This window comes from Lacerta agilis, chromosome 9 (genome assembly GCF_009819535.1).
Source record: "Lacerta agilis isolate rLacAgi1 chromosome 9, rLacAgi1.pri, whole genome shotgun sequence".
Classification (NCBI taxonomy): domain Eukaryota; kingdom Metazoa; phylum Chordata; class Lepidosauria; order Squamata; family Lacertidae; genus Lacerta; species Lacerta agilis.
In genome coordinates this window covers 25,063,732-25,091,474 of record NC_046320.1, presented here as the reverse complement: position 1 = coordinate 25,091,474, position 27,743 = coordinate 25,063,732, and the positions used below count along the sequence as shown (strand labels likewise).

Below are 27,743 nucleotides of genomic sequence, written 5' to 3'. Positions count from 1 at the left end.
GACTTCAAAGAAGTGTGACTAGCCCAAGGTCACCCAGCAGCTGCATGTGGAGGAGTGGAGACGCGAACCTGGTTCCCCAGATTACGAGTCTACCACTCTTAACCACTACACCACACTGTTCTTCTTAAACATTTCTAGTCCTAGTGTGGCCTTCATTGGCTCTGGGGAGCAAAAGCTTTGTAATGACTAGTGAGCCCAGCAATGAAGAGAAAAAAATGTCCTTGGCTCTTAATCTGTTACTTTGCATATGAGAAGTTAACCCTTTCAGGTCCACACTGAAAAGTTTGATTTCACTACTCTCGTCCATTTCCTCAGAGTATTGTTTATATAGCATAAAAGGACTTTTTAAAAAAGTGAACAGGTGAATGGCTAATGAAAGCATAGAAATGTGTGTGTGTGTGTGTGCGCGCACGCTGGAAGGATAGTAGCCTCCAAAGAGGCTCTTTATGTCCTGACTGTGACAGAGAAATGATACATAGGGACTAGAGAGAAAATCTTCTCTGTGGTCACACCTAAATTTTGGGACTCTATGCCCTTGGAGATTTTATCAGCCACCTCTTTTATGGTGTTTCGCCATGAGTCAAAACCTTTCCTGTTTTAGGCAGGTGTGTGTTTTATTTGAAAAGTTTTTTTTTTATCTGATGCCTTACTTTATCGGCTGTTCTAGTCTATTTGTGTTATATTGTACCTTATAAATTTTTATTGTACTTTATGGTTGCTTTTGATTGCTTTCAGCTGCCCAGAGTGGAATGTAGGCACCAGATAGAAATGTTCCTATAGATAAATAAGACCTCTGAATTGTTTGATAGTAAATAATGTTATTCCGAATGAAAATTACTGGCCTTAAGAGCTCTTGCGGTTAAAAACAAGCATAGTTAAAATTCCTTTTGGTGGAGAGGTAAAAGGGGTGGAGGGGGTGGGGGTGGATCCCTCTAAGTCTCCAGACAGAACAGAATCCTACAGCCTTCCCACAGTCATGCTCTGGCTGCTTGGGTGCTCTCCAGCTAACAGGACATCCCAAACAGAACTGGACCCCTCTCCTTTTAGTACCCTGCATGCATTGTTGTCTCACAATGATTGGCTATTGGACTAGAAACAGCTGTACCAAGCCTTTGGTTTGCAAAAGAGATTACAGGCCTTTCTCATAGAGTCTGATTGGTTGGCAGTGTGTGCTGAGAGAGAGAAAGAAGGGCCAAAGAAGTAGTAGTAGTACTAGCTGCTTCTAGGCAGTTTGATTACTTTTGTCGCAGAGTTCCTCTCCAGCTGTCAAATGAATGGGTTCCCTCCACCCTTTCCAACATCAGTGATTGTTTGGGCAGGCTAAGAAATCTAGCAGGCAGGTTTGGTTTCAAAAAACAAAACAAAACAAAAAACAGGCGTTTCTGTTTTTTCTTTGTAAGAAAAAGGAAAGAGAGGAGGTAGAGGCTGGATTGTTATTTTTAAAATTAAAAAATATATATACAACTTTGTATGTAAATACGCACAAGCTGATTATAGGCTGGGGCACAAGCGAAGGTTTGGGTGAGCCCAGGGCTATTTTACATGAGAATGTGCAGCCCGACTGGCTGAGCGCGTCTAACTTAAGGCAGCTCCTTGATTAGCATAAGACTGGGTGGCTGCCTTGTTTCCTGCCTTCAATAGCTATTCACTGTAGTCGAGGCGGAGAGGAGCAGGGAGGCAAGGCAAGGCAAGGCAAGGCAAACGCACCGGATTTGCAGAAAGCAAAGCGCGTTGGGCTTAATCTCGCGTTCCGGCTGCCCCCCAAGGCTGGAGGAGCTGGCACGGGTCGACGGGCGCAAACGTAGGCAAACACAGGCGGTGATGGGAAAAGAGGAATAAGCGTGTATGCGAGAAGGAAGGAAGGACGGCCGGCTGCAGGAGCATGGAAGAGACGGGACTGGGGAGCCCTCGGCCATGATGACCATCTGCATCGAGCACCATCGCTGCTGCCTGTAGGTTTATGTACACCTTGAATGGGCGCGCGAGCGAGGGATCCTTGCTCTGCCAGTGCGGCAGGAGGAGCTGCGAGAGCTGCTAACGGGGAGAATGGTCGCTGCTGCTGCTGCAGCCATGATTTTTCGGCTGCTCCATTGATGTTTTGCTCGGATTCTGATAGGTTGGAGGAGGGCGGGGGAAGCCAGCCTTTGGCCGCTACCAGCACTTCTCCGCGATTCCTATGGCATTGCAGACCCGATGCTGCTTTGCTTTGCTCCCTGCGGTCTTTCGGGTCAAGCCCAAAGGCAGCCTGCTTTGCCTAATTCGCCCGGGCCTTTTGTGTTGCAGATCACAGTTGGCCGAGCCTTTCTGTGCTGAATCGACCTATTGTTTTGGGACCCCAGAGCTTCCACGCTGCAGATCGCTTCTCTTCTCTTCTCTTCTCTCCCCCTCCCCCCTTTTTTTCGGTCGCTCTCCTCCTCCTCCTCCTCCTCCGCTACCGCCACTACCCCCCCGCCTTAGAAGCCACATAATTTGCCTCTCCTCCACATGACTCTGGAAGCTACAAGCCGGGCTTGAGCGCCAATGAAGTGTAATGCATTGTGGGACGTGTGTAAAAGAATTGGATCTTTCCAAGGGTTGAAAGGAAAGGAAAGGAAAGGACCTGCGGTCTCCTTGATGGACAAGGTAGTGGCAAAATGTTGCTTGCAGAGCCGACCCGAGCGGTGCCTGTAAAGAGACGTGTGTAAAACGAGTGCAGCGAGCAAGCCGTGAGGCCTCCTGGCTCATGCCGCTCCTGCTGCTGCTGCTGCTCGTGGTGGATTAGACTGCAGGTAGCCTCAAAATGAAGAAGACGCGAAGTACAACCTTGCGGCGAGCCTGGCCTAGCTCTGATTTTTCTGACCGGGCCTCTGATCGCATGAGGTCCCGCAGTGAAAAGGACTACCGCCTGCACAAACATTTCCCCCCAGCTTTCCTTTCCCAGGCTTCACGGGGCTACATGACATCTGGTCAGTAACTGGCTGTGTGTGTGTGTGTGTGTGTGTGTATGCATCTGTATGTTTGTTTCAAGGCATGGGCTCGCATGTTTGTTTATCTCCCCTATGCTGTGTAAAAAAAAAGGGTTATCTTGTGACTGATTAACATAGGTTGTAATGAATAATGCAATTTCTTTTAAAGCTCACATCCACCATTTTGTACCTCAGGAAGATTCACAGCAGGGCCTGCTCAATATGGTGTTTAAAGCCTTCCAGACCCCCCCCCCCTCCACTGCTTCCCCCTAAAATAAATGGAGAGAAAAATGGTCAGATCAGTATTTTCAACGAATCAAAATGCCTAGTAGATGTGATCCCAGAAGTCTTCCCCCCCCCCACTCCCAAATCTGCATCCCTGGTCTCCTTCTGCTAAATCATGATTACCAAATCAGATATTGTCTCTTAATCCAGCTAAATGCAATTATCTCAATAGGCATTTCTGTGTTTCATTTTCTAAACAACAACAAAAAGTGTCACTGCTGTTGGGGATTCTGTGAATAGAGCCTTCGTGTCCCAGTTGACTGTTTTTGTCTGGGGAAATTCTTTTTGGTTATACAAAAATAAGTATAAATATAAACATTTGTGTGTTAGGAGGACATGGTGTCTGTGGACATGTATCACATGTGTATGTTCATCTATTCAATTGCTTCAGTGGAAGCTCTTTAGAAATAATGGATACTGCACCAACATGCTTGTGCATGCATGGCAGGGTAAGAGCACAAACAATAAAGCTGTGGAAGATTATAACAAGGGGAAACAGTCATCTTTTAATAAAAATTATGAAAGGAAATGCCTCATCCCTCCCTTTTAATGATGCCTTTATATTCCATTCATTCTGTGATTCCCTTTTGAGATGTTCAGGAGGGAACAGGAAATAATCTTTAAGAGAATGTTGATGAGAAGGACAAAATATCTTGGAAGCCTCCTTTGTTGTTTGAGTGCTTCGTTAGTGTGACAATCCGACATAATGTTTCATGACCATGATGCCAAATATCCCATTTATCATCAAGGCATATTTTTCACTGTGAGACTCACTTTAGCTTAGAGAAATGAAGATTTCTTATCCATAGCTAGAAAAGGTTTTCCATCTCCTTCCTGTATCCCATCCCCAGTTTCAAGTCAAAGTTAGTGGTTATCAGCAATTTACATACCTAACTTATTTATTTGCATTCTAATAAATATATCTCTTTAAACAGTACTGGAGCAGATTATTGTGCTTTAAGAATCTCTTGTGAACATTCTTTTGTCAGCAATCATAAACATAAAGAAGAAATCTATTATGGTAATATTACTTGACTAAGTTTTGGCGAACAAGCTTATCTGTTTTACTCAGAAGGTATGCATTAAATGAAATGACAAGTGTAATTTATGCTTTAAGGAGCTGAAAAGCAACTATATTGTTTAGAGTTTGGTTGCTGCAGTACATTTAGCAACACACCTATGAGAAATCTGGCCTCACTGTATACACCTAGAATCTGAGCTGGTGTTCATTATCACAGTGCAGTTTTTCCCCCTCCCAAAAAAAGAGAGAGATTTGGAACATTTTAGATCAGAATGATTAGATAATGCCTAACAGAATAGTCAATTGGTTTTCTGCAACTGTATTAAGACTATGGAGGGGGGGAAACAGGTCTCTTTGTTTTTCTTGAAAGCAGTGTTGTTCAAAGAGTTATCCTTTTAACAGATGTATTTCTCCTAAGAGTTTTATAGGTGACAATTAGCATGAACTAAATGCAAAGTATGTGTATATTCATAAAAAAACAGACTCTGGAGAGTGGTTGCATGGTCCAGTTTAATTATCAATACTGAGTTGTCTGATTCCAGAAGTGTGTGTATGTGTGTAAGTAATATAGACACATATATGAGTCTGTACTTGTTTGGGGGATGGGAAGGTAATGCCTATTGTGTCTGGACATTCTAAAACAGAATGTTACATCTTTGAATATCCTAGAGGCAATAATCTGCAGTGCTACAATGCAAGAACGTATGGTGTGGGGGGTGGGAGAAGAGGGAGCAGGTGACACATCCATTATGAGTAATACACTATAATTGTTAGGAGTATAGCACAAGTGGCAGTTGAAACAGGAATGATGTAAAGCAAATCTAGCATGTGATACTGTAGCTGGAAAAGTAATTTTGGCCTCTTTGTGGGTTGACTCTCTCGATCTTTTTTTTTTTAATGAACTCTGTCCTTTGCCTTTCCAAATATTGGTTTTGGGAGGAATGGGTACTGTATCTAAACACTTCGGCTATTTTAAAAGGAAGCTCTCTTCCTGACAGGAAATCTATAGGAAGTCCTCTTGCATAAAAGTAGCAGTGACTGTGAATACAAATGCTTTCTTTGTTGCCCAAACTGTTTTACAGGAGAGAGGGCCTTGAAACACATGGGCTTTTCAAGAGGGCTGCATTCTGTTTATCCAGTCATTTAGCCTAATTACTATTAGTATTGTTGTGGTCCCTTTTAAATAAGTGCTGTATTGTTTGGGAGATAGGAGACAATGTTGCTTGCTTGGGCTTGATTGTTTGAGCCCAAGGACATTGAGAGATGCAAGCAAGTAAATTGTTTTCTTCTCTCCACCCTCCCCCCCCCCTCAGAAGACTGTAAACTCATTAGTATGCACTTTGAGTCTTTGGGATTGGGCATGGGTTTATTAAACAAGATCTAATTTAAAATTATTTTTAAACAATTCTCTCTAACCCCTCCACCACCAATACATGTACACAAGATCTTCATGACTGTATCAGACCAAAGGCTACTGTAATCTAATATCCCAGTTCCTACAGTGACGAATTAGATGTCTTATGAGAAGCCAGTAGGCAGGACTTGAGCACAATGCCCCTCTCATGTTGTGGTTCACCAGTGACTGGTTTTCAGAGACATGCTGTTTCTGATCCTGGAGGAGTTATACAGCCTTTATGACCAGTAGCCATCAGTAGCCACATCCTACATGAATCCCCTTTTTCAAGCCATCTGAGTTGGCGGCCTTCATTTTGTGGTAGAGAATTCCATACTTTTAAACATGCACTATATGAAGAGAAGTACTTCCCGTTGCCTGTCCTGAATCTCCAACCATTCAGCTACTTTGGATGACCCTGAGTTCTGGCGTTGTGACAAAAGGAGGAAAAAATATATCTATCCACTTTCTCTGCACATGGATAATTTTATGCAGCGCTATCATGTCCCCTTTACTCAGCTTTTTAAAACAAAACATAACAAAAAAAAAACACCCATTAAAAACCCCAAGCAGTGTAACCGTTCCATATAGGGGAGTTGCTCCAACCCTGATTATTTTGGAACTGAAGGTCCGTTTTCTTGTAAATGACTGTAAGAGCTTTGAGTGTTGTTTAATTATTTTATTTCATGCAATTTGCATACCACTCGATTGTAAAATACCTCAAAGTGGTCTTAACAGTTACCAGGAATTGTAATCTGACACAGTATGTGCTTTTGAATAACAAAATGGTCCAAATGAAGAAACTGTTAGGTAAAGTAGTGATATTTTCATGGTGAGATTCTGTGCCTTTTGCTGATGAATAATTGTCTAGTGAATGGCTTCTGCTTAAGTTCAGAGTTTCTCCAGGCTTCTGAGCAAGCATAGGGTACAGAGGCCATGCAGAGAGTTCATTGTTCATGCTGAAAATATACATATCCCATAAGAAAGCACACTGACTTTTATAACTTTGAAATAAATAGAAACTGCAACAATAAACATGTTTGACCTTGTATCTAGAGAGAGATTTTGACTAGGTCTATCCTAATAATTTTTATAACTTGAAAATGACAGTAACAGTAGATACTATAATAGTGATGAATGTTAACCAATAGGAAACAGTCATGACAAAACAGCAGCAGCAGCAACAACAACAACAACAACAAATGCTAGTATGCTGCTTATACTTATTGAGAGTTTAGCAAGCAAAGTGTTAGAAAGTGATTTTGCTACTGGCCTGGGTCCAATTGCAACTACTTGGAGATTTCTGGACACCAGGTTGGCGACAACAGTTTAAAAGTCTCTGCCTTAGTCCATAGTTAATACCATTTCCATTACCACTCTGTGTTTCTCCTTCTTGCATACTGGGACAAGTGAATTGTAAGAGCAAGCCACAGTCAATCAGTGTAGTTGAGATCATAGAATAGTAGCATTGTAAAGGACCCCAAGGGTCATGTAGTCCAACCCCCTGGCAAATAGACATTCCATTGTGACAACTGTAACTTAGCTTTAAGGTGCCGTTTGGCACCTAACTAATGTATCTGAATTTCTAACGCTGCTTCCCACTGTCTATTATGTATTTGTACTTAACCATGTATTGGAAGGCCATTACTTAAATTCAGTGCAAGAAGATGAGTTGTAATTAAGATAGCCCATGCATGTTCTTGTTTGTTTAGTAGATTTATATTCCACTTTTCCAGCAGTCCTCAAAGTGGCCAGTAATCCTTGTGAAACACAACAGGTACATCAAGCACCACATCCTCAAAAAAGAAAACAGTTCTGGTGGGGTGGGAGCTGACACCAGATGTTCCAACTCACAAGGCAGTTACTATGTTAGCTCTATGGGGATCAGAGAGAGGACAGTCCAACGGGAACAGGTCCTGATGTTGTCTTTGCCAGCCTGCCTGCCTCTTTTCTTCCTTTCCACAGGGCAGCTGGTGCCAGTTGGCCCTGTGGGGGTGATTGGGGAGAGGACAGGGTTGCCATATGTCCAGAATTTCCTGGACATAGCCGGAATACTGTGGGCGGAAATTTGCTAAAATGTCTGGGAAAATGTGGACTTATGGCAATCCATGTCGGCAGTGTCGTTTTCCATAAAAATAGCTCAAAAACATTTTTTTGTGATTTTGCCAAAGAAGCTCAACAACTTTGGGCAACACTAAACAAACAAACAACAAACCCCGGGGGAGAAAAGCTACCGGTAATCAACTTTGTGTCCGGATTTTCACTTTTTGAAATATGGCAACCCTAAGTATGATAAAAGGTAAAGGTAAAGGGACCCCTGACCATTAGGTCCAGTTGTGGACGACTCTGGGGTTGCGGCACTCATCTCACTTTATTGGCCGAGGGAGCCGGTGTACAGCTTTCAGGTCATGTGTCCAACATGACGAAGCTGCTTCTGGCGAACCAAAGCAGCGCACGGAAACCCCGTTTACCTTCCCGCCGGAGCGGTACCTATTTATCTACTTGCACTTTTGGCATGCTTTCGAACTGCTAGGTTTGCAGGAGCAGGGACCAAGCAACGGGAGCCAACCCCCCCATCGCGGGGATTCAAACTGCCAACCATCTCGTCCTCTGTCGTCCCCTTCTCCTTGTGTCCTCCATCTTTCTCAACATCAGGGTCTTTTCCAGGGAGTCTTCTCTTCTCATGAGGTGGCCAAAATATTGGAGCCTCAGCTTTAGGAACTGTCCTTCCAGTGAGCACTCAGGGCTGATTTCCTTCAAAATGGATAGCTTTGATCTTCTTGCAGTCCATGGGACTCTCAAGAGTCTCCTCCAGCACCATAATTCAAAAGCTTTAATTCTTCGGCGATCAGCCATATATGTGTGTGTGTGTGTGTGTGTGGTGGCTAGATGTCAGAGACAGGCTGGACTCTGAGAACTGGTGAGTGGATACCAATGAGTGGTCACTGGGAGAAGCAGGGTTAGAAACTGACTTGGAAGAAGGGATCAGTGAATTGGAGTAACCTATAGCAGCCGGGAAACGAGTCAGAAGCAGGAGAAACTGCAGGATTGGAGAGTGGAAAACAGGTGTGGGAAGGAGAAGAGATAGGTCAAGCTGGTGTAGACGCATGGGTTTCTACACTTCCTCCTCCTTCCCCCACCTCTCCTGCTCCACTGTCTCCCAGGACCAGGAGAGGATTGAAGGAGGAGGAGCAGAAAGTTATTTGCCTGCTTGCGTGCATCTCTGATAGGGGAGATATATAAGCTGAGGCTGGAGTGGGAACTCTGTTGCGGCAACTGCCTCATTGGGTGCACACCTAGGAGTAGCTAGCTGAGAGACTTAAGACTGATGGACATGCCTTTCTCTAACTTGTTGGTGTGTTTTTGACAATAAATATTAAATTTCCCCCTATTGCTACACCAATATACAGTGGTACCTTGGGTTAAGAACTTAATTTGTTCTGGAGGTCCGTTCTTAGCCTGAAACTGTTCTTAACCTGAGGTACCACTTTAGCTAATGGGGCCTCGTGCTGCCGCCGCCCAATTTCTGTTCTCATCCTGAAGCAAAGTTTTTAACCTGAGGTATTATTTCTGGGTTAGTGGAGTCTGTAACCTGAAGCGTCTGTAACCCGAGGTACCACTGTATTTGTTTGGAATAGTGAGGAGGTATTGAGGATACTTAAATCTAGCAACCTCCAGATTGGGGCTGCCCCTGAGTTTGGCTCAAAAGCTGCTGAAGAAGAAGAAGAAGAAGAAGAAGAAGAAGAAGAAGAAGAATACTAATACTAATACTAATACTAATACTAATACTGTGACTGGGCTGCTCACAGAGGCAGAATATTAGCAATCTATTGTGTCACTGGTGAAAGAATTGCACTGGCTGCCAGTTAGCTACTGGGCTAAATTCAAGATGCTGGGACTGGTGTACAAAGTCCTATACAGCTTGGGACTAGGATACCTGAAAGATTGCCTCATTCCTTCTGTATCTAACCAGTTATTGTGCTCCGCAGGAGAAGGCCACCTACAGATGCCATATCATGTGTAGGTCCATTCCTTGAAATGTAGGAATTGGACCTTTAGTGTGGCGGCACATGGCCTTTGCAACTCCCTCATGTGATGCATCGGATAGGCACCCTCTCTACCATCTTTTTGACACCTATTTATTGAAGACCTTCCTTTTTCAACGAGCCTTTTAAGTTGAGAATTTTATCCCAGTTCGCATCTGTATTGTCAAAGTTTTTGCTGTTAAATCACTTCAATATGTTGAGTGGGAAGTGGCTCATGTATTAAAATAGAAAAAAGGAACCAAATGCAAGTCTTGCCACCAAGCAGAAGCTTAAGCACTAATTTTGTTAATGAAGGAATAACTTTCTTGTTTATGTTACTTGATGAAATGCATTGAAAAAGCCATTTTTAAAAAAGAGATTTTTTGGGGAAAGGGCAGGAGTCTTTTCATACACTGAAAGAGAAACGTATATCGAGCTTCTTAATACAATTTCAAATAAGGGTTGGTTGGTGCTCAAATAACTGAACAAGGTGACTAAAATAAGCATAGGGTCACTTGTGCTTCTTAAATTTGGGCTGCTTATCTGAAGAATGGAAACACGTTGGCTTGAAAGACTCTGTACTGTGATTAATTTAGCAACCCTGTCATGTTACTGTCTTTGCCCTTCAACTCAATATTAAGAGTTTGTTTCAAGTTTCTTATGCAATACATAAAATTATTGAAAAACCTGACAGTGGTCCTTTAGATATTGTTTGACTCCCAGACTCTGTTCAGTCCAAGCCAGCATCACCCGTGTATGGGGATGAGGGGAGTTGTGTTAGTTCAACAATGTTTGCATGCCACATATTCCTTGCCCATGTGCTTGTAATAGAGGCTTGCCATTACATAGGGTGTATAAGAACCTAGTGCAACATAGATATACTTGGCTAGAATTCTGTTCCTAAGTCTGAGAGGCAATATAGTATTTCAGCCTGAGTTTCTGACTAAGACCAGGCAGACCCAGGCTCAAATTCCTACTCAGCCCTGAGGCATATTAGGTTAACTTGGACCAATCACATGTACTCATTCTAGCCTACCTCACAGATGGTTGTGAGAATAATAATAAAAAGTGAGCATGAGGAAGTAATATATTTTTTGTTTCTCTTTGATGAAGGAAGGGATAAAAATTAGACAAGGCACAGTGGTTCTGCTCTTCCTTTTGCACCTGGCCTGTTGTCTAATTTTGTATATTTCTCCATGCCAAGGTTTGTTAAGCCATGTAATTTGCAAAGTGTTGGTCCAGCCACGGTAAGTTGCACCTGCCCTGGACGAGCACCCAACTGTGACTTTGCTATGGCGAGGTGCACATACATCATGTTTCCTTTTATAAAAAGATTATTCAAAACATTTGCGCTCCATCTTTCCACTAGAAGGCCCTCAAGGTGATCTACAATCCAAAATAAAATTATGCCAAAAGTAACCCACTTAAAATAATCAACGAACACACTCACAATTGTAGCAGCTGCAGAGAAATTGGCAGACAACAAATGATACAAATACCATAGTTTTGTTTACTAAACGCTTGAGAGAATAAAATGTTTTAACAATACTTTAAGAGGGTAGGAACAAAATGAGATCTCTGGGAAGGTCTTCTGCATTAGCCACCCACCAGAGGCAAGACCTTGGATGATGACCTCAGTGATGAACAAGCAAAGGCGTTTATATCCCCTGACAACTGCTTTGAAGTAGTCTCCTACTCTTTCCTGTCTTAAATGTATCAATGGCAAATTTCCTGGAGCAAGAAATAACATTTTATATTTATAAAGCAGCTTAGACCAATTCTGTAGTACAGTCCTGTACATGTTTTTTCAGACGTCCCATAATATACAGAGAGTCTTCATTTTAGGTAAGTGTATGTAGGATTGAAGCCTTAAGTTTGTGGTGTTTTTTGTTTATTTAATTGTTTGGGTAGTGGCATTGCTTGAGGACCATTTAGGTAAGTGAAGGATAAAATGGGCTGACTTCTTCTTAGGTTAGGGCAAAGGCAAAGAGACATTGCCTCTTGCTACCATTTGAAATATGGCTTGGCTGGCGTACACATGTGGTCTTTGTAGAATGATTGACTCTAGAACCACAACTTCAATAAAATCATGAAATGTCATTAGGGCTTTTATAAGAATATTCCAGAATTCATATTCTTTTAATGCTGCTGAGACCATTGATTGACCTGTAATCTATTTGGCGCTAAGCAATGGTTTAGCAACATGTGGATAAGTATTGGCAAGTATGAGCTCTCACGCTTCCCATCTCTTCCTTCCATGCACCCAGGAGGAGGATCACTGCTGAGTTTACTTTTAATTTCAAAAACTCAACTTTAGCAGTATGTGTGAACCAAGAATTCTGGTTTACAACCAACAATGGTTAGTCGCTAAAAAAGCCAGCTACAAACCATGAAGTTGGCGTGTTTAACAACTAACCATTGTTGGTTCTAAACTAGAATTCCTGGTTCACAGTTCACACATACTGCTGAGTCAGGGGTGTCCATATGTTCTTGGACTCCAACTTCCATCAGCCCAGCCAGCACAGTCCAATGGTCATGGATGATAGGGATTGTAGTTAAATAGCATCTGGACAGCCACAGTTCCCATTCCTGCACTAAGTCACGAGTTGAAAGTAAACAGTAGAAATCCTCCTTGTTGTGTAAGAGGAGGAGTGGAGACAAAGAGGAGTATGTGAGCTCAATGGTTTTGCACAGACCTGCTGAGATTTGTCGACATACTGTAGTGCTGGATCATAGTACTAGATGTGAACTAACCAAGAGTGTTTTTATTGTGTTTGAAATGTAGGAAAGTTTTTATTTCCCTTTGTTATCAACTAACTTGTGGATTGGCTTAAAGGTAAAGGGTAAAGGGACCCCTAACCATTAGGTCCAGTCGCGGACGACTCTGGGGTTGCGGCGCTCATCTCGCTTTATTGGCCAAGGGAGCCGGCGTACAGCTTCTGGGTCATGTGGCCAGCATGACTAAGCCGCTTCTGGCGAACCAGAGCAGCGCATGGAAACGCCATTTACCTTCCTGCTGGAGAGGTACCTATTTATCTACTTGCACTTTGATGTGCTTTCGAACTGCTAGGTTGGCAGGAGCAGGGACTGAACAACGGGAGCTCACCCTGTTGTGGGGATTCGAGCCGCTGACCTTCTTTTCGGCAAGCCCTAGGCTCTGTGCTTTAACCCACAGCGGTGGATTGGCTTAGATAAGCCTAAACATAATTTAACAGCTTTCCATTTTTGAAATATATATTTAGCAAACACGTCAGTGGGAATCATGGCATTGGATAGTTACTGAATTATTAAAAAAGAACTTTGAGAATTTTTTGTGTGAAATTCTAATGTGTTTTTGGTAACATGATGATCTGTTAGAAGTCTAAAATACAATGCTTCATTGTCGGTTCAGCTCACTGACCAACAGCTTGAACTGCCATAACATTCATGCAAATTTTCTTTTTCTTCCTACCTGATGACTGTCTAAGATCCCTCCCTTTTCATAATACTAGAAGGAGATGATTTGGAATTACTGTTATTAAGTGGTGGTATCACTTTTACCATGTCAACCAATTGCTTACCAACCAAAAATAACACTTTGTTTTCATCACATTGTGGAAAATGTGATTCCTGTTATTTGAAAAGAATAAGGAGGGGTTCCTATTCAGCTCAGTATAAATGCTGTCTGCTAAGAAAAGCTGCAGCCTCTTAATAGAAAATTCAGGCAGAAGTTTGTTCATTTTATAATATATACCCCATGTTGCTAGGAACACTAAGATGGCAGTTTTGTCTTGAACATCAAAGATATTGGTAGTTCTAGCACTGGATAGGGTGTGAGTAGGAGACCGAGGAGAAAAGAAATACTCAAATATTTTTTGCTTAAATTCTTTAAACTTTTGAACTGTCATGCTTCGGGCGGCCGGGCGAAACTGTTGAAGCGGCGGGTGTGCGCGGGCACACGGCGGGTGCGCACTCGCGTGGCCGTACTTCTAAGCGGCAGCGGCCGTTACAAGTGGTGGAGGGCGAGCAGTCTTTTTAAAAAAATGTTTCACCACATATATTCTAGCGCCCGTTAATTTAACGGGTTTAAAGCACTAGTTTTAAATAAAAGGACACATTCTACTCATGTAAAAACACGCTGATTCCCGGACCGTCTGCAGTTCAGATTGAGAAGGCAGTTGGGCCCCCAGGCCTTAGGTTGCCTACCCCTGGACTACTGCATCAGGCAGCAGTACAGCATCCCTTTCCTCCATGATGCCATCACCAACCACTGGTCAGGAGCTCTGCTTCTCCTCTCGGAATAAGGTATTCACAAAGTTTTTACTTCCCACACCAATCCTGTCCGTGGCCCTTCTTTTCTCTATTGACTACAGTTACATGAAGTGGCAGGAGAGATGTGTAAGCGAAGGGGAGACTCTGTGAAAGAGACAGAAACACTTGGTTTGTTACTATCCCAAAAGAGAACCCCCGTTTCCCCATTTCTTGCTGCACCAATAATTAAAAACTGAAGCACCCAGCTCTTTTCAGATTGCAGGTTTCAGCCCTGTGCTTACTTGCTTGGGAGAAAATCCCATTTGTATGTGATAGAATTACTTGTGGATTAAGTGCATAGGGTTAGGATGCTGAACCTAACCCAAGAACAAAATCCTCCTAAAAAAGGAAAGCTATTGGACGACAGAGGATGAGATAGTTGGACAGTGTTCTCGAAGCGACTAGCATGAGTTTGGCCAAACTGCGGGAGGCAGTGGAGGATAGGGGTGCCTGGCGTGCTCTGGTCCATGGGGTCACGAAGAGTCAGACACGACTGAACGACTGAACAACAATAATTGGTTTGCATAGAAACCCGTGATCGGTGCCACATACTCCATTCAAGAATGTTGGAAGGAGCAGGTATGCATTTTCTCCTGCCTCCCTTTCCAGGAATATTTATGACTGCTGTTCATGGGTAGGCAAACTAAGGCCCGGGGGCCAGATCTGGCCCAATTGCCTTCTAAATCTAGCCTGCAGATGGTCCAGGAATCAGCGTGTTTTTACATGAGTAGAATGTGTGCTATTATTTAAAATGCATCTCTGGGTTATTTGTGGGGCTCCCCCCCCCAAAAAAAATAGTCCGGCCCCCCACAAGGTGTGAGGGACAGTGGACAGGCCCCTGCTGAAAAAGTATGCTGACCCCTGAGTTAGTCGTTCCCCTCAGCATGGGTAGCCACATCCCAGCAGCATCCCAGCACTATCTTCCTAGGATTTAAATACTTTTTAAAATTTTAATACAGTTAAGAACCTATGCTATTATTAATCATGCTTATGACACCTATTTCCCCCCCTGCAGATCACTTGTGCTTGATAGAAAACTGGTTCCCCACCCCTGCTTTTAGAAATTCAAGCACAATAAAAAAAAACACCCTACGCTCCTGTGGTTCTGTAAAAACTATGCCATTTAAAACTAGGGCAGGTATCCACTTATTTGTTTGAAACACTCCTCTATGATAGATAAATAGTTCTTGATCCCTTCTAATGTAAGACTGGGGGATGAAACTTTCAGCTTCCTACTTTTCTTTCCCAAGCTTCCTGATGTGTCTAAAGGAAATAAATTGATTGATGCCCGAGAAGATAAAGTTCTGTATGTAAAATCTCAGTTTTAAGCACACATTTCTTAAATAGTGGTTTTGTTCTCTCTAGGCTGTTTTGGTACCTGCCTGTTACTTCTTCGCCTTTCCGTCTTTTCCAGTATCCCACTGATTTCCATGTATGTTTATATTCTGGGATAACCTGTGGTTTTTCTTGCTGTGTATGTAGCGCCTCACCACATACCATGATTAAAATAATATATAGTTTTAGCTTTCTGTTATATTTGTAAGCCCTGATAGTCTTTCAGATATAGCTAACTGGAAGGTTAGTTTGTGGCAAGCAGAGATAGAATCATAGAACTGCGGAGTTGAAAGGGACTCCTAGGATCATCTAGTCTAACTCCCTGAAGTGTAGGAAGTGTAGGGGTAACGGAAACTGCTGTTGCTTGTGCTGGGAGGGCTGCCCATAATGACTTCTTTTCCTTTTCCCAACAGATAGCTGCTGGGAAAGGAGGAGGGCAAGTTGGGTAGAAGGAGGGGGTGTCTGTGAGAAACCAATAGTCAGTGCCTGTCAAGGTAGTGGCAGCAGTCCATGGACTATTTTTGATGTTCATGCTGCAACTTGTTCAAAACCTGGTGACATTTTAGCTTACACATTTCCCCCTATTGATGCAGCTCTGCAGACCTCCTCTTTCTTGATTTCCTGCTTGAATATCTACATATGTAAGATGTATTTAGTCATCATGAGGCTGTATATTTTCCATGGCTCGAGGTTAGAAATGAGTACATTTGGCAATAATTCTTTGTGATTGGTTCTCTGCATGGTAATTAGTGTTTGAAAGATGGAGGGCATCACATTGAGATTATTTTATTTTTTATTTTTTGTCAATAAGGCTAAGGTCGCTGTTCCGTGCACACTTCAAGTGAGTATGAGAGTAAGCTCCACAGAACTTGCATAGGAGTTCTGTGCTAAACTTGTGTGTAAAATCAAAAACTCTTGATTTAATTTATTTGTGTAGCTGGCTGTTGGCATTTGAAACACTCCATCAAACTCAAAGGCTGCCAGATTAGCAACCAACTCTACTTTTAAGTATGTGAAATTCCCATCAAGTGATTTTACCCTTATATTTAAGTCCAGGTCTTTGCTTATACTGAGTTCACTGTTCTGAACTTAGTCTCAATTCTGGATGATGCTGGTGTCCTACAAACTTTATTTAGGTTCCTGAGTTCTATTGGGTTGCTGTCCTCTGTTTAGTATTGTTTGAACTATTGGGACCAAATGTCTGATGAAAGAATTTTCTGGTATTTGCAACAAAATTTGTGTGTAGTGCAATATACCCTAGTTCAGTGGTTCTAAACTTCCCACCTTCATGGACCATCTGGTAGTTGCTGATAGTCTTTGGTCTAGGTGGACCACTTCATGCTTTTCTGCCTGTTGTAGAAATTCCAATGCACTGTGCTAGATGCTGTATGATTGCAATTGAATTTTAATTGAATTTTTATTGCTTCTTTATTTTTTACACTGTATTTTATTGTATTACAAGTTGCATTCCATAAAATTCAAGTAAAGCAATAAAAGACAGTATAAGAAATAAAATAATCCATAAAAATATAATTTAATGTAGACATGCCGCAGACCAACTGAATGAAGCTTGCAGTTTGGGAAACTTTGTCCTGGTTGCTTTCCTAGCTTAGTTTCACATCCAACAATATCTATAGGGCCAATAATCCTTGCAAGATGGGTAAACATGGGTAACTGTACCAAATGCACCTCTAATTTCCTTCCAAAACCAGGTTCTGAGGCATAAGTAAGGGATATTGCCTAAGTCTTGTCAGTTATATAAACTGACCATATAGCTTGACTGAAACCAGTGGTTCCCAACTTTTTTTTGGCCACGCCCCACCTAAGCATCTCTAAAATCCTGATGCCTCCCCCCCCCCATGACATATAATTATTATTCAAAAAACGAACTCCTATTCACGTGGAGTAAGCCTAAAAGGCGATTAACTTGGTCTAAACAAGCATCCAAATTGCCCTCCTGTGGGGTGTGGGGAACCACAGATTTAAACAATTAAAGAAATAGTATGATAATCAGAGTCCACAAAGTGTTGATGTTCTTTATGCTATTAGCTGGCTGACACTGGAATACTGTGTCCAGTTCTGGGTGCCACAGTTTAAGGATATTGGCAAGCTGGAACGTGTACAAACGAGGGTAACAAAGATTATCAAGGGTCTGGAAACCAAGCCATATGAGGAACAGTTGAGAGAGCTGGGTATGTTTAGTTTGGAAAAGAGGAGACAGAGGAGATATGATAGCCATCTTTAAATTTATAAAGGGCTGTCACATGGAAGACGGAGGAAGCTTGTTTTCTGCTAGTCTGGAGGGGTAGGACCTGAATCCGTGGATTCAAGTTCTCAGAAAGGAGATTCCAACTAAATACAGATGCTTTAGTTGAGATTCCTGCATTACAGGGGGATGGGCTAGATGACCCCCGGGGTCGCTTACAATTGTATAATTCTGCATTTCTATCATTTCCAATCCAAAAACTAGGAGATGGGAGGTGCTGAGCAGAGGAAGCTATTGCTGTTCTCAAGAATAATCAAGGAACAATTTGTCCAAGGAAGAAGAGCTGAAATTGAAATGAAGTATCTTGAGTCTAGTGCATAATCTGCTTTGGTGTTGTGCAGTTCATAGGTGAAAGATAGTTGCTTTCTATACTCACGTTGTTCCTATTGGATTTAGAGAAAAATTGTATCACAAGGGACATCTTCCTAACCTTGATGCATGTATTTGAGTCCCATTAGATTTAATCACTAGTTATGTGTGAATACTGAGTTTACCAGTAAATTAACATTAGTCACAGTCAAAGCAGAATATTAACGTGGTTTTACAGACCAAAGAGAACTTGCCCTGCTGAATACTTTCTGAGAACTGCCTTGCTAATGCCCATGACTGGTGAATATATAAGTACAGAACAGTCCTAAAACAAGACTTTACCAGTTCTTCCCATATGAATTTTCTGGTAGGGCTGGGCTGTCAGTTTTTGTAATCCTTGACATACTATAGATGTACCAGAATACAATGCTAGAGTTATTACATGGGTGGATTGTGGACAGATAGTTGACAGCTCCCCTATATGTGAAACTCCCTGCAAGCACAAGAATGACACAGAGAAATGACTAGGCCAAAACCTTTCTTCCTGTTGTACTATTAAAAATGAATAAATAGAGGGCATGGTTAATGTGAAGTAGGATATTAAAATGACATCTCCCACCTGCATTCTGAAATAGTATGGTTCACTTTACTGCCTTGGGATAGAATTCTGTCATCCCATTCTGCAACATGTGTGCAGGGTTAACATACTTACTCTGAACTTCCCGTTGCCTCCTTTTTCCTTTGTAACTTCAGCTGAGAGGAGTCCCTCAGAAAGTGGAGATTAGGCACTAGCAGTTATAAGAAAAGAAATTAACTTGGGCGAGAGAAGAAAAATGATTTTTCAACACCAAAGGTTCTCCGTTTCCAGAGTTGTTCACTCTTCCTCCTCACTTTTTGGAGTTTGTCTCCTATTTTCCAAGTCCAAGCTTACTCTTAGGTGTTGGCCATGTCTAGCCAATTTCCCACTGGGAATCCTATACAGCCAGTCTGTCAAATTTTATTTGCTAAAAAACATTGGTCTTGCGTCATATTCAGAACTTATCCAGAAGTGGGGGTGTTTTTTAGGGCAAGGAGGAGGGTCAGGGTCTATAGACTGAAGGGGAAGGGAAGAAAATATCACGTGCACTTGCTGCACAACCACTGGATACAGACAGTATGCTGTACTTTCAAACTGAGGAAGTTTTCTTATGCCATGTTTTTCCAGAAATAATATTCTTTTTATTTTTCATTTGGGGTGACAATGGTGGTAGTCTATAACATTTCTCCTTAATTATTTTTCTGAGAAGCTATTTCACACAATGCATCCAGGCCTGCTCTCTCTGTATGGGAGGTGTTTTGGCTAAAGTTTCTAGGTGTGGTCCAGAGACTTGTTAATGTAATCCTCTAGTCAACGTAACTCATGATGCACTGTATCCACTTGCTCATATTATTTTAGTTTGATGTGATCCGGTGCAAAAGTGCAGCAGAAGTCAAAATCGTTTCGATTTTCTCTCCAGAGAGCATTCCAAGATGTTAAATACTTTTCTTGTATCTTTTTAGGATGTATGCACAGCAGTATAAGTGAAGAAATTCTATTCTGTGGAAAAAAGCACCACTACTAACCATTTGTCTTTATTTTTCTTGCTCCTTACCTTCATCGTTAAATCCGCAGAGGACAGATAGCCCTGGGGCTGCCATACATCCGGGTTTCCCCAGACACGTGCGGAGTTCCAATGCCGGAAATGGCGTCTGGGTGGAATTTCCGGAAATGGCTAAAATGTCAGGGAAAACACAGACGTATGGCAATGCGGGCCAGTTTTCTGGTGAAAATCCTTTAAAAAACTTCAAAACTCATTTTTTAATGGAGCTTTTCTAAAAAAACAAAACAAAAAACCCTCAGCAATGGCTGCCTGGCCTTGGAGCTGCCCGACACCTGCGAGCGTGAGAACTCCCAACAACCTGAGCACCTACACCAGCCATTTACTTTTACTTTTATGCCTTAGACAGGGAGGCGCCCCCCCCCAAACAGCCCCCCCCAACAACTTTGACTTTAAAAAAATAGCTCAACTGTCTGGATTTTCACTTCTTTAAATATGGCAACCCTAGGTAGCCCACAACTATGTTCTGGCTAGCAATTTTTATCTGAGGAATTGCATTCTACTGACTTAATTGTGATGTTGCAACACTTCAGCGTTTAACCTCAGATCCCATATTCAGCTCTTGTCCTTCCCAAAAACTATAACGCAAAGCCTTCCAACTGACCACAATCATACGTATTTATAGAATTCAGATAATCATACATTCCCTTCTAAATTAGTTCATGCAGATTCCAAAAGAACTCTTCTTCTGTGTCATGCAATTTTATTTCCATCACTCCCTGTGTTGGAAGCTAGTGTGGCGTAGTGGTTAAGAGCAGTAGACTCGTAATCTGGGGAACCGGGTTCGCGTCTCCACTCCTCCACATGCAGCTGCTGGGTGACCTTTAGTCCGGGCAAACTACAGAAAAAAACGCTGGAACCTGGGCAAAATTGCAACATAAATGCTATTAATGGCATCTTTATGAGAATTGGGTGTAGAATAACATATAAAAAATTAGACAAAATTAAATGACAGGAACACTGTGAAATCGTGATTTCAAAATGGCCGACCTGCTGTATCAATTGTATTGTATTTTGATTAGTTTTCTAAACTTAATTGTGTGTATCCTATGTTTTTTTAATTGTTGTTACCAAATGTCAGGGAAAAGAATACAAAGTTGTCATTGATCTAGTTATTAGGCTACATAATTTCTGTATTTAAATGTTTGCTAAAAACAACAAAGTGAAAGCAGTGGTACATTGAAACAAGGTCACAATAAGGCACTTGAACCAGAACTTTTATTATGTATTACAAATAACGAAAGCAGACATCAGTCATCCATATCATCTATATCAGAACAATGTTCAATCAACAACACATTTTCACAACCAATGGTCTGGCACTGACCACAAGCTGTTGAACATGGAAAACTATTTTTTTGCACGTGCAACGGAATGTATAACAACCAGTGGTGCAATTACAGTGGATAACTTTCAAAAGACTTTCAGGTGCAGGGGCCATGTCTGACATCACAGGGTGAAGCTGGTTGTCCTCCTTTATAATCCAACCCCAGTCATTAGGTCGTAAACCCTCTTTGTGGCATGACCATTCCATTATCTGGTAATATGATCAAAAACTATGGAATTTTGTTGCAGATGTAGTTGGTGGTAGACGTTCTGGTGCAACGAAAGAGTTTGCTGATGTTACTTTGTCCACTAGTATGCGATGTCATAATGTTCCAAGGGTATCATCAACTTTTCCACCAAAAAGAACCATCGCCTTCTGACCAGCATCTTCTATATTGATATGTAACTGATCTTTCAAACAAAATGCCGATGCTAATTCACAAAGTCGATTATCTGCGATACGTTTGTTGAAACATTTGCCTTTTCCTATCCCAAATATTCTGGATGTGCTGTCACAGCCTGTAAAGGCGTGGAGGAAAAGAAGATAGTTGCAGGTCTCTGCGCCCAGTATCATTCTACAAACAATAATGTCAAATGTGTGGTTTGGATTTTTTCCTTGTTTATCACTACAAAAATACAAATTAAATTCCGTTTGATGGTTAGCATGGTACAGGAGTAGAATCAATAAATCGGAATCTTCTCCAACCACAGTAGTAGTTTGGAACTGAGGTGATGCCCCAGCTGCCTTCACAATTTCAACATCAGCATCTCCTTCACCTAGTACAGCAGTGCATCCTTGTCTCTTCAAATGTTCAGCTATGAGAAGAATGATTCGCTGTTTGTTACTTTCATTGGAAAGAAAGTTGTCTTGTTTTAATATGAATTTAGTTTGTGGAGAGAAGTGTACTTCAGGGCTAGAGAACATAGATTTCCGACATTTGTGAGTCATATCTTTAATGGATGGGATGTTTTCATAGCTGTCAAAGACAATAATAGCTTTCCCATAATGACGAGTTGTAAAATTTGCATAAGAACATGCTATGTCATCATACCTGTTGTCTTTGTCCATGGAGCATAGACAGCATCTTAAAAAGCAGAGACATCATCTTGCCGACAAAGGTCCATATAGTTAAAGCTATGATTTTCCCAGTAGTAATGTATGGAAGTGAGAGCTGGACCATAAAGAAGGCTGATCGCCGAAAGCCCCTTCTTTGGGATTGGGATGTAGACTGATCTCCAATCTTCTGGCCACTGCTGAGTTTTCCAAACTTGCTGGCATATTGAGTGTAGCACCTTAACAGCATCATCTTTTAAAATTTTAAATAGTTCAGCTGGAATATCATCACTTCCACTGGCCTTGTTATTAGCAGTGTTTTCTAAGGCCCATTTGACTTCACTCTCCAGGATGTCTGGCTCAAGGTCAGCAACCACACTGCCTGTGGTGTATAAGACCTCCATATCTTTCTGGTATAATTCCTCTGTGTATTCTTGCCACCTCTTCTTGATGTCTTCTGCTTTTGTTAGATCCTTTCCACTTATTATGGTAATCGTTGTATGAAATGTTCCTTTCATATCTCCAATTTTCTTGAACAGATCTCTGGTTTTTCCCATTTTGTTGTTTTCCTGTATTTCCTTACATTGCTCGTTTAAGAAGGCCCTCTTGTCTCTCCTTGCTATTTTGGGGAAATCTACATTCAATTTCCTGTATCTTTCACTATCTCCCTCACATTTTGCTTGCCTTCTCTCCCCCGCTTTTTGTAAGGCCTCATTGGACAGCCACTTTGCTTTCTTGCATTTCCTTTTCATTGGGATGGTTTTCATTGCTGCCTCCTGTATAATGTTATGAGCCTCCATCCATAGTTCTTCAGGCACTCTGTCCACCAAATTTAAATCCTTAAACCTGTTCCTCACTTCCACTGTGTATTCATAAGAGATTTGATTTAGATTGTGTCTTACTGGCCCTGTGGTTTTTCCTACTTTCTTCAGTTTAAGATGGAATTTTGTTATAAGAAGCTGATGATCTGAGTCACAGTCAGCTCCAGGTCTTGTTTTTGCTGAGTGTATAGAGCTTCTCCATCTTTGGCTGCAGAGAATATAATCAATCTGATTTTGATGCTACCCATCTGGTGATGTCCATGTGTAGAGTCGTCTCTTGTGTTGTTGGAAAAGAGTGTTTGTGATGACCAGCTTGTTCTCTTGACAGAACTCTATTAGCCTTTGCCCTGCTTCATTTTGAACTCCAAGGCCAAACTTGCCAGTTGTTCCTTTTATCTCTTGACTCCCTACTTTAGCATTCCAATCCCCTATAATGAGAAGAACATCCTTTTTTGGTGTCATTTCTAGAAGGTGTTGTAAGTGAGACTCCTTAGGGTAGTGATAAAGTGGGATATCAAATCCAAACTCCTCCTCCTCCTCCTCCTTCATCTTCTTTACGCTGGAATATTGTAAATTTTATTAGCTTTCCTGAAGCGCATCCGTGGAACTGATAAATGTAAAACAGACAAACAAACAAAAACCGACCTATGTCTTCACTAAAAACTTATTCTAAAAACATTGGGGGGGGGGGGCGTTACCTAACCCAAACCTCATTGTTTTCCTTTTGAGGAGTTACCTGCTTCACATGATTAAATCATACATGTGAGCTTCATTCATCCACATGCAGCACTTTCATTCTCACTTTTCTACACTCTATAAGAAAAGTTAACTTTTTCCAAAGATGTTTTGTTCAGATGACCCTACCACATTACATTCCTGATTTTCTCAAACCTAAGAACAGTGGTTATAAAACACTGGCTCTCCAGCTCTCTCCTGCAATTTCCTGGTTTGAATCTATCTATCTATTTATTTCCTGGTGCCGTGCGTACATGTAGTTGTGCATGAGTCGGTTGTGTGTAATTGGAGGCGCCTGTGCAGTGAAAGCTGTGCAGTGAAGATTGTAGAAACACTTCTGTGGAGAGGGAATTCCATAGTGCAGAGGAAACCATAGAGAAAGCCGTCACCCAGAAAGTTCGCTCTGCAGATCTTAGCACCTGAAAGGGTTGGTGGGGATGGCTACGATCTTTCAGATATTTGGGGCCTAAGTCTTTTAAGGCTTGTGGGCACCTTGAATGGGCCTGCAAAAAAAATGGCAAGCAAATTATGCAGAAAGAGGAGGGTCTTAGTGGAAGGAGTGCACAATCTTGTAAAAAAAATCCAGTTCCTTGGATCGGCCTTTCCCATTCTGGTGCCTCCCAGATGTTTTGGACTACAGATCCCTAAGACTGCCTTAGATAATACCAAAGCCAGCTTTAGTTTTGCACCAGCTCTGGAAATGTGCAGAAGTGAATGACATGTAGACCTTAAATTTATTATTTCTTTCTCTTTTCTAATATTTGATAATACTGTTGTTTTATCTTTCTGTGTGCTGTTTTTGTCAGTTTATGTTTTCTTATTGCATTGTACAGGTTCTTAATTATACCAACTTTTAGGGCTTCACCTCTGATCAAGTATAATAATCTTCTTTTCTTAGTGTCAAGCACATACACTTTTGAGTGGACAGCTCATTGAAATACATTGAGGCTACTTCTATGTAAACATGGGTGAGATTATGTTGTTAAATTTGAACTAAAGAGTAGACATATCTAAAATAGTCTACTATTTTAAAACAAAAGCCTCCAACACAAAGTGGAAATTTAACTCTTGTGTGTACTGCTTCAGCTTGCTGGTCCCATCACTCAAATAATTGAGACTCACAGATCAGTATAGCACTTGTTATATTATTGATTTTATGTAGTAGGAATCTCTGCATGCCAATTGAACCAGTAATAGTTCCTGAATAAAGAATTTAACTGGCCCAAAGTAGTATTGAGTTCTGTGTGGTGTGTACTGCATTTATTCACCTAATCTGAGTGAGGCATGAAAATCTTGGGAAATAAGTTGGTTTGTTGGTCTGTTTATGTATTTTTATTGTTCAGTAATTAAATCAGCTTAAAACAGCCTTTTTGTAATAATATGTGTGTGTGTATATATATGTGTGTGTGTGTGTGTGTACACACACACACACACACACACACATACACACAGTGGTACCTCAGGTTACATACGCTTCAGGTTACATACTCCGCTAACCCAGAAATAATGCTTCAGGTTAAGAACTTTGCTTCAGGATAAGAACAGAAGTCGTGATCTGGTGGCACAGCGGCAGCGGGAGGTCCCATTAGCTGAAGTGGTGCTTCAGGTTAAGAACGGACCTCCAAAATGAATTAAGTTCTTAACCCGAGGTACCACTGTATATCTCAATAGAAATTACTGCACATGAGAATTTCCCCCTTGGTCTCTAGGAGAATGACCTGTAGCAACCCACTGGTTTGACCTCTACTGTCAAAAGCAACTGCATAGTTGAAACTTGAAATGGAAATCTGTTTATTTTTGGCTATCAATAGTGCTCAAGATGTAGATAAACCACAGAAGAATGTAACTATGTAAAAAGCAATTATTTACTGCAAATATCCAGGAGAATTCACTCAGTTTTAAAATCGCATTTGTTTGTGTTGTTAGGAAGTTGTGTGCCTAAAGTGTTTTTTTAAAAGGTATTATGGTGAAAAAAGTATACTTCTAATCACATATGCTTGTCTCCTGCTAAAGCTCAGTGGCTTAGAGGTTTAAATTGCTCTACATTTTTGGAAGTTAGTATTGTAATGAGATATGCCACGCAGATGGCTTTTCTGTATTAGGCGTGCAGAACTGTCAGCTCTTAATTGCAGGAATTCTCATTTTCTCTCTCCCCGCCCCCCCTTGTGGTTCTGATGATTTTACCTTTAAAGGCACAGCAGAAAATAATCTAATAGTGTTTTTGTACAATTTGCTGCTGATAGTTGTGCAAGGTATTGCACACTGTAATGCATACTTAGTGATCTGTTCTGTTTAGTGCTTCACTTTCAGTTTTATTACATGCAAGTTTGTATCACACAAAACAGGTACTATACAGACTTTTCCTTCAACTAGTTTGGACAGAAATCTTGCTTTCCATAATCTTGGCCATTTATCATGTATATTCTCCATTGTTGCAATCTTTTCTTTAAACAAGTCTTCTTTCTATGTCGTTACAAACACAACTGTTCAGCCATTTGTTTTTAGTGGGGAGGTGAAAACCCTGAGTCTGCAGCATGACATACATACTCTCAAGGCAATGTGGGACACAAACAGGCGTTTATCAACACCTCTTGTGCTGGGAGAGCCTAAAGCTTCCTGTGTGTGTGGCAGTTGTATTCATTGACTTGGAGGAACTCATAATGGCGTCCTCAGTACTCTCCCCCTCCCTTGTTTTATTGTCCCAGAAACCCTGTGAGGTAGGTTAGATTGAGAAATTGCAACTGGCCCAAGGTCACCACCCCCTGAGCTTTCATGGCAGAGTGGGGATTTGAACTCTGGTCTTCCAGGTCCTAGTCCAACACACTAACCACTACACCGCACTGCCTCCATAAGGATAAGAATATAAGAAGAGCCTTTCTGCGTAAGCAAGGTCCATCTAGCCCAGGAATCTGTTTCTAACAGTGGCCACAAGTGTCACAGTTGTGAAAAATGGTAAAAACTGGAAATGAGTGTGACTGTACAAAATTTTGTATGTGATTGGGAGGAAGGCTTCAAAGTTCTTCCTACTCAAACAGGAGGCTGCCCAAAGTGAGTGACCAAGGTGCGGGCGAGAGATTAAGTGAACAAGGAGGGTACCTTTGTATCTGTTTTTCTCTGTCCTCATTTCCCATTACCTCATTGGTTTGAGACTGATGATATGACCCGCTTGTGCGTGGCTGTTCTAGCTACATAAGCAACAGCACCAGAGAATCAGAATTAGAATGTAGGATGCGGTTTTGGCTTAACTTCTCAAAAGGCAATATGCAAACTACTATGCTTATTTGCAACCAAGATATACAGGCAACAAACATTTTGCACGCATTCTAAGCATGCGCGACCATGCATGCAGAGGTGGTTTTTCGACCTGGAAGGGGGTGGGCTTATGCACTCCACCGATGCATGCGATGATCAAGTATACAACCCCAGTGCAAATTGGGGGTTGCCTGTGTGTAAAGGAGTGATGGCTTGTGATATGTTGCCAGCATTGCACTTGTAGCTGAAAACGTTGCACCAGTGTAAGGCAGATACTGGTCAGTCAGTTGTCATGATGGCAAAGTATTTCCTGTAGAATCTGATGAGTCCTCCTGTTTATTGCAAGGGCCTAAAGTAATGTTGGCCTTTCCACATGACCAAAGGCTACAGGGGATTTCCATTCCACCTAGTAAGTTTTTAAGTAGTTGCCATGTGATTAGCTATTGTCTGAATGCATTCTTCCAGTGGTAAGGAACTGGGACCAAAAATGCTTCATCTAGAATAAATGTGAATAGTATCCAAAAATTATTTTTTATAGAGTCTTAGACACAGTCTGTTGTGCTCTAGTGTTTAACATGTCATATGTGACGCTAGAGTCATGCTTTTACATCTGTGGCTCATTGGACCCCATAAATATTTATCAGCCTTCCAAGCTGTCAAATGGGCTCATTAGTATTTCATGGTGTCAGTGGTTAGGGCCCACCGTGTGCCTTCAGGGAATTACTTAGTTACTGATAATGTAAAAAGTTCCCTTATCTCTATAAATTGTTTAAATAAACAGAACAATTATCTTTTGTTGCAGATCTTGGGATGCCATCACACACATCCAGTCATCAAAACTACTGTCTTGTATTTCCACTTCATTGGTTGCACCACTTTCAGTTTCTCAGGTAGATGAAAAGATTTCCTAACCAGGCGTAAAATTCCCACGGTGTCGTCCCTCGCCCCCCCCTTTCCATGGTCTGCATTGCATGAGTTGCTCTGCTGGAGAGTGATTAATCACTGGCTACAAGATGGAACAGAGATGGCTGGCATAACTTACAGGAGCA

General features: G+C 41.6%; 1 protein-coding gene across 4 annotated transcripts in view; it reads left to right on the top strand.

The window, feature by feature from the left end:
* The window catches only part of STOX2 (storkhead box 2), a 126,096-nt gene that overhangs the window by 45,967 nt on the left and 52,386 nt on the right, over positions 1 to 27,743 (top strand). The window contains exon 1 of one of the 4 annotated variants that reach the window (XM_033160900.1): positions 2,592 to 2,945. The exons of the other annotated variants lie outside the window; for them this stretch is intronic. Coding sequence (XP_033016791.1) covers positions 2,780 to 2,945 — 166 coding nt within the window. The 5' untranslated portion in view covers positions 2,592 to 2,779. Of the gene's footprint in view, positions 1 to 2,591; positions 2,946 to 27,743 lie in introns of those variants that run through there. 4 annotated transcript variants of the gene reach the window in all.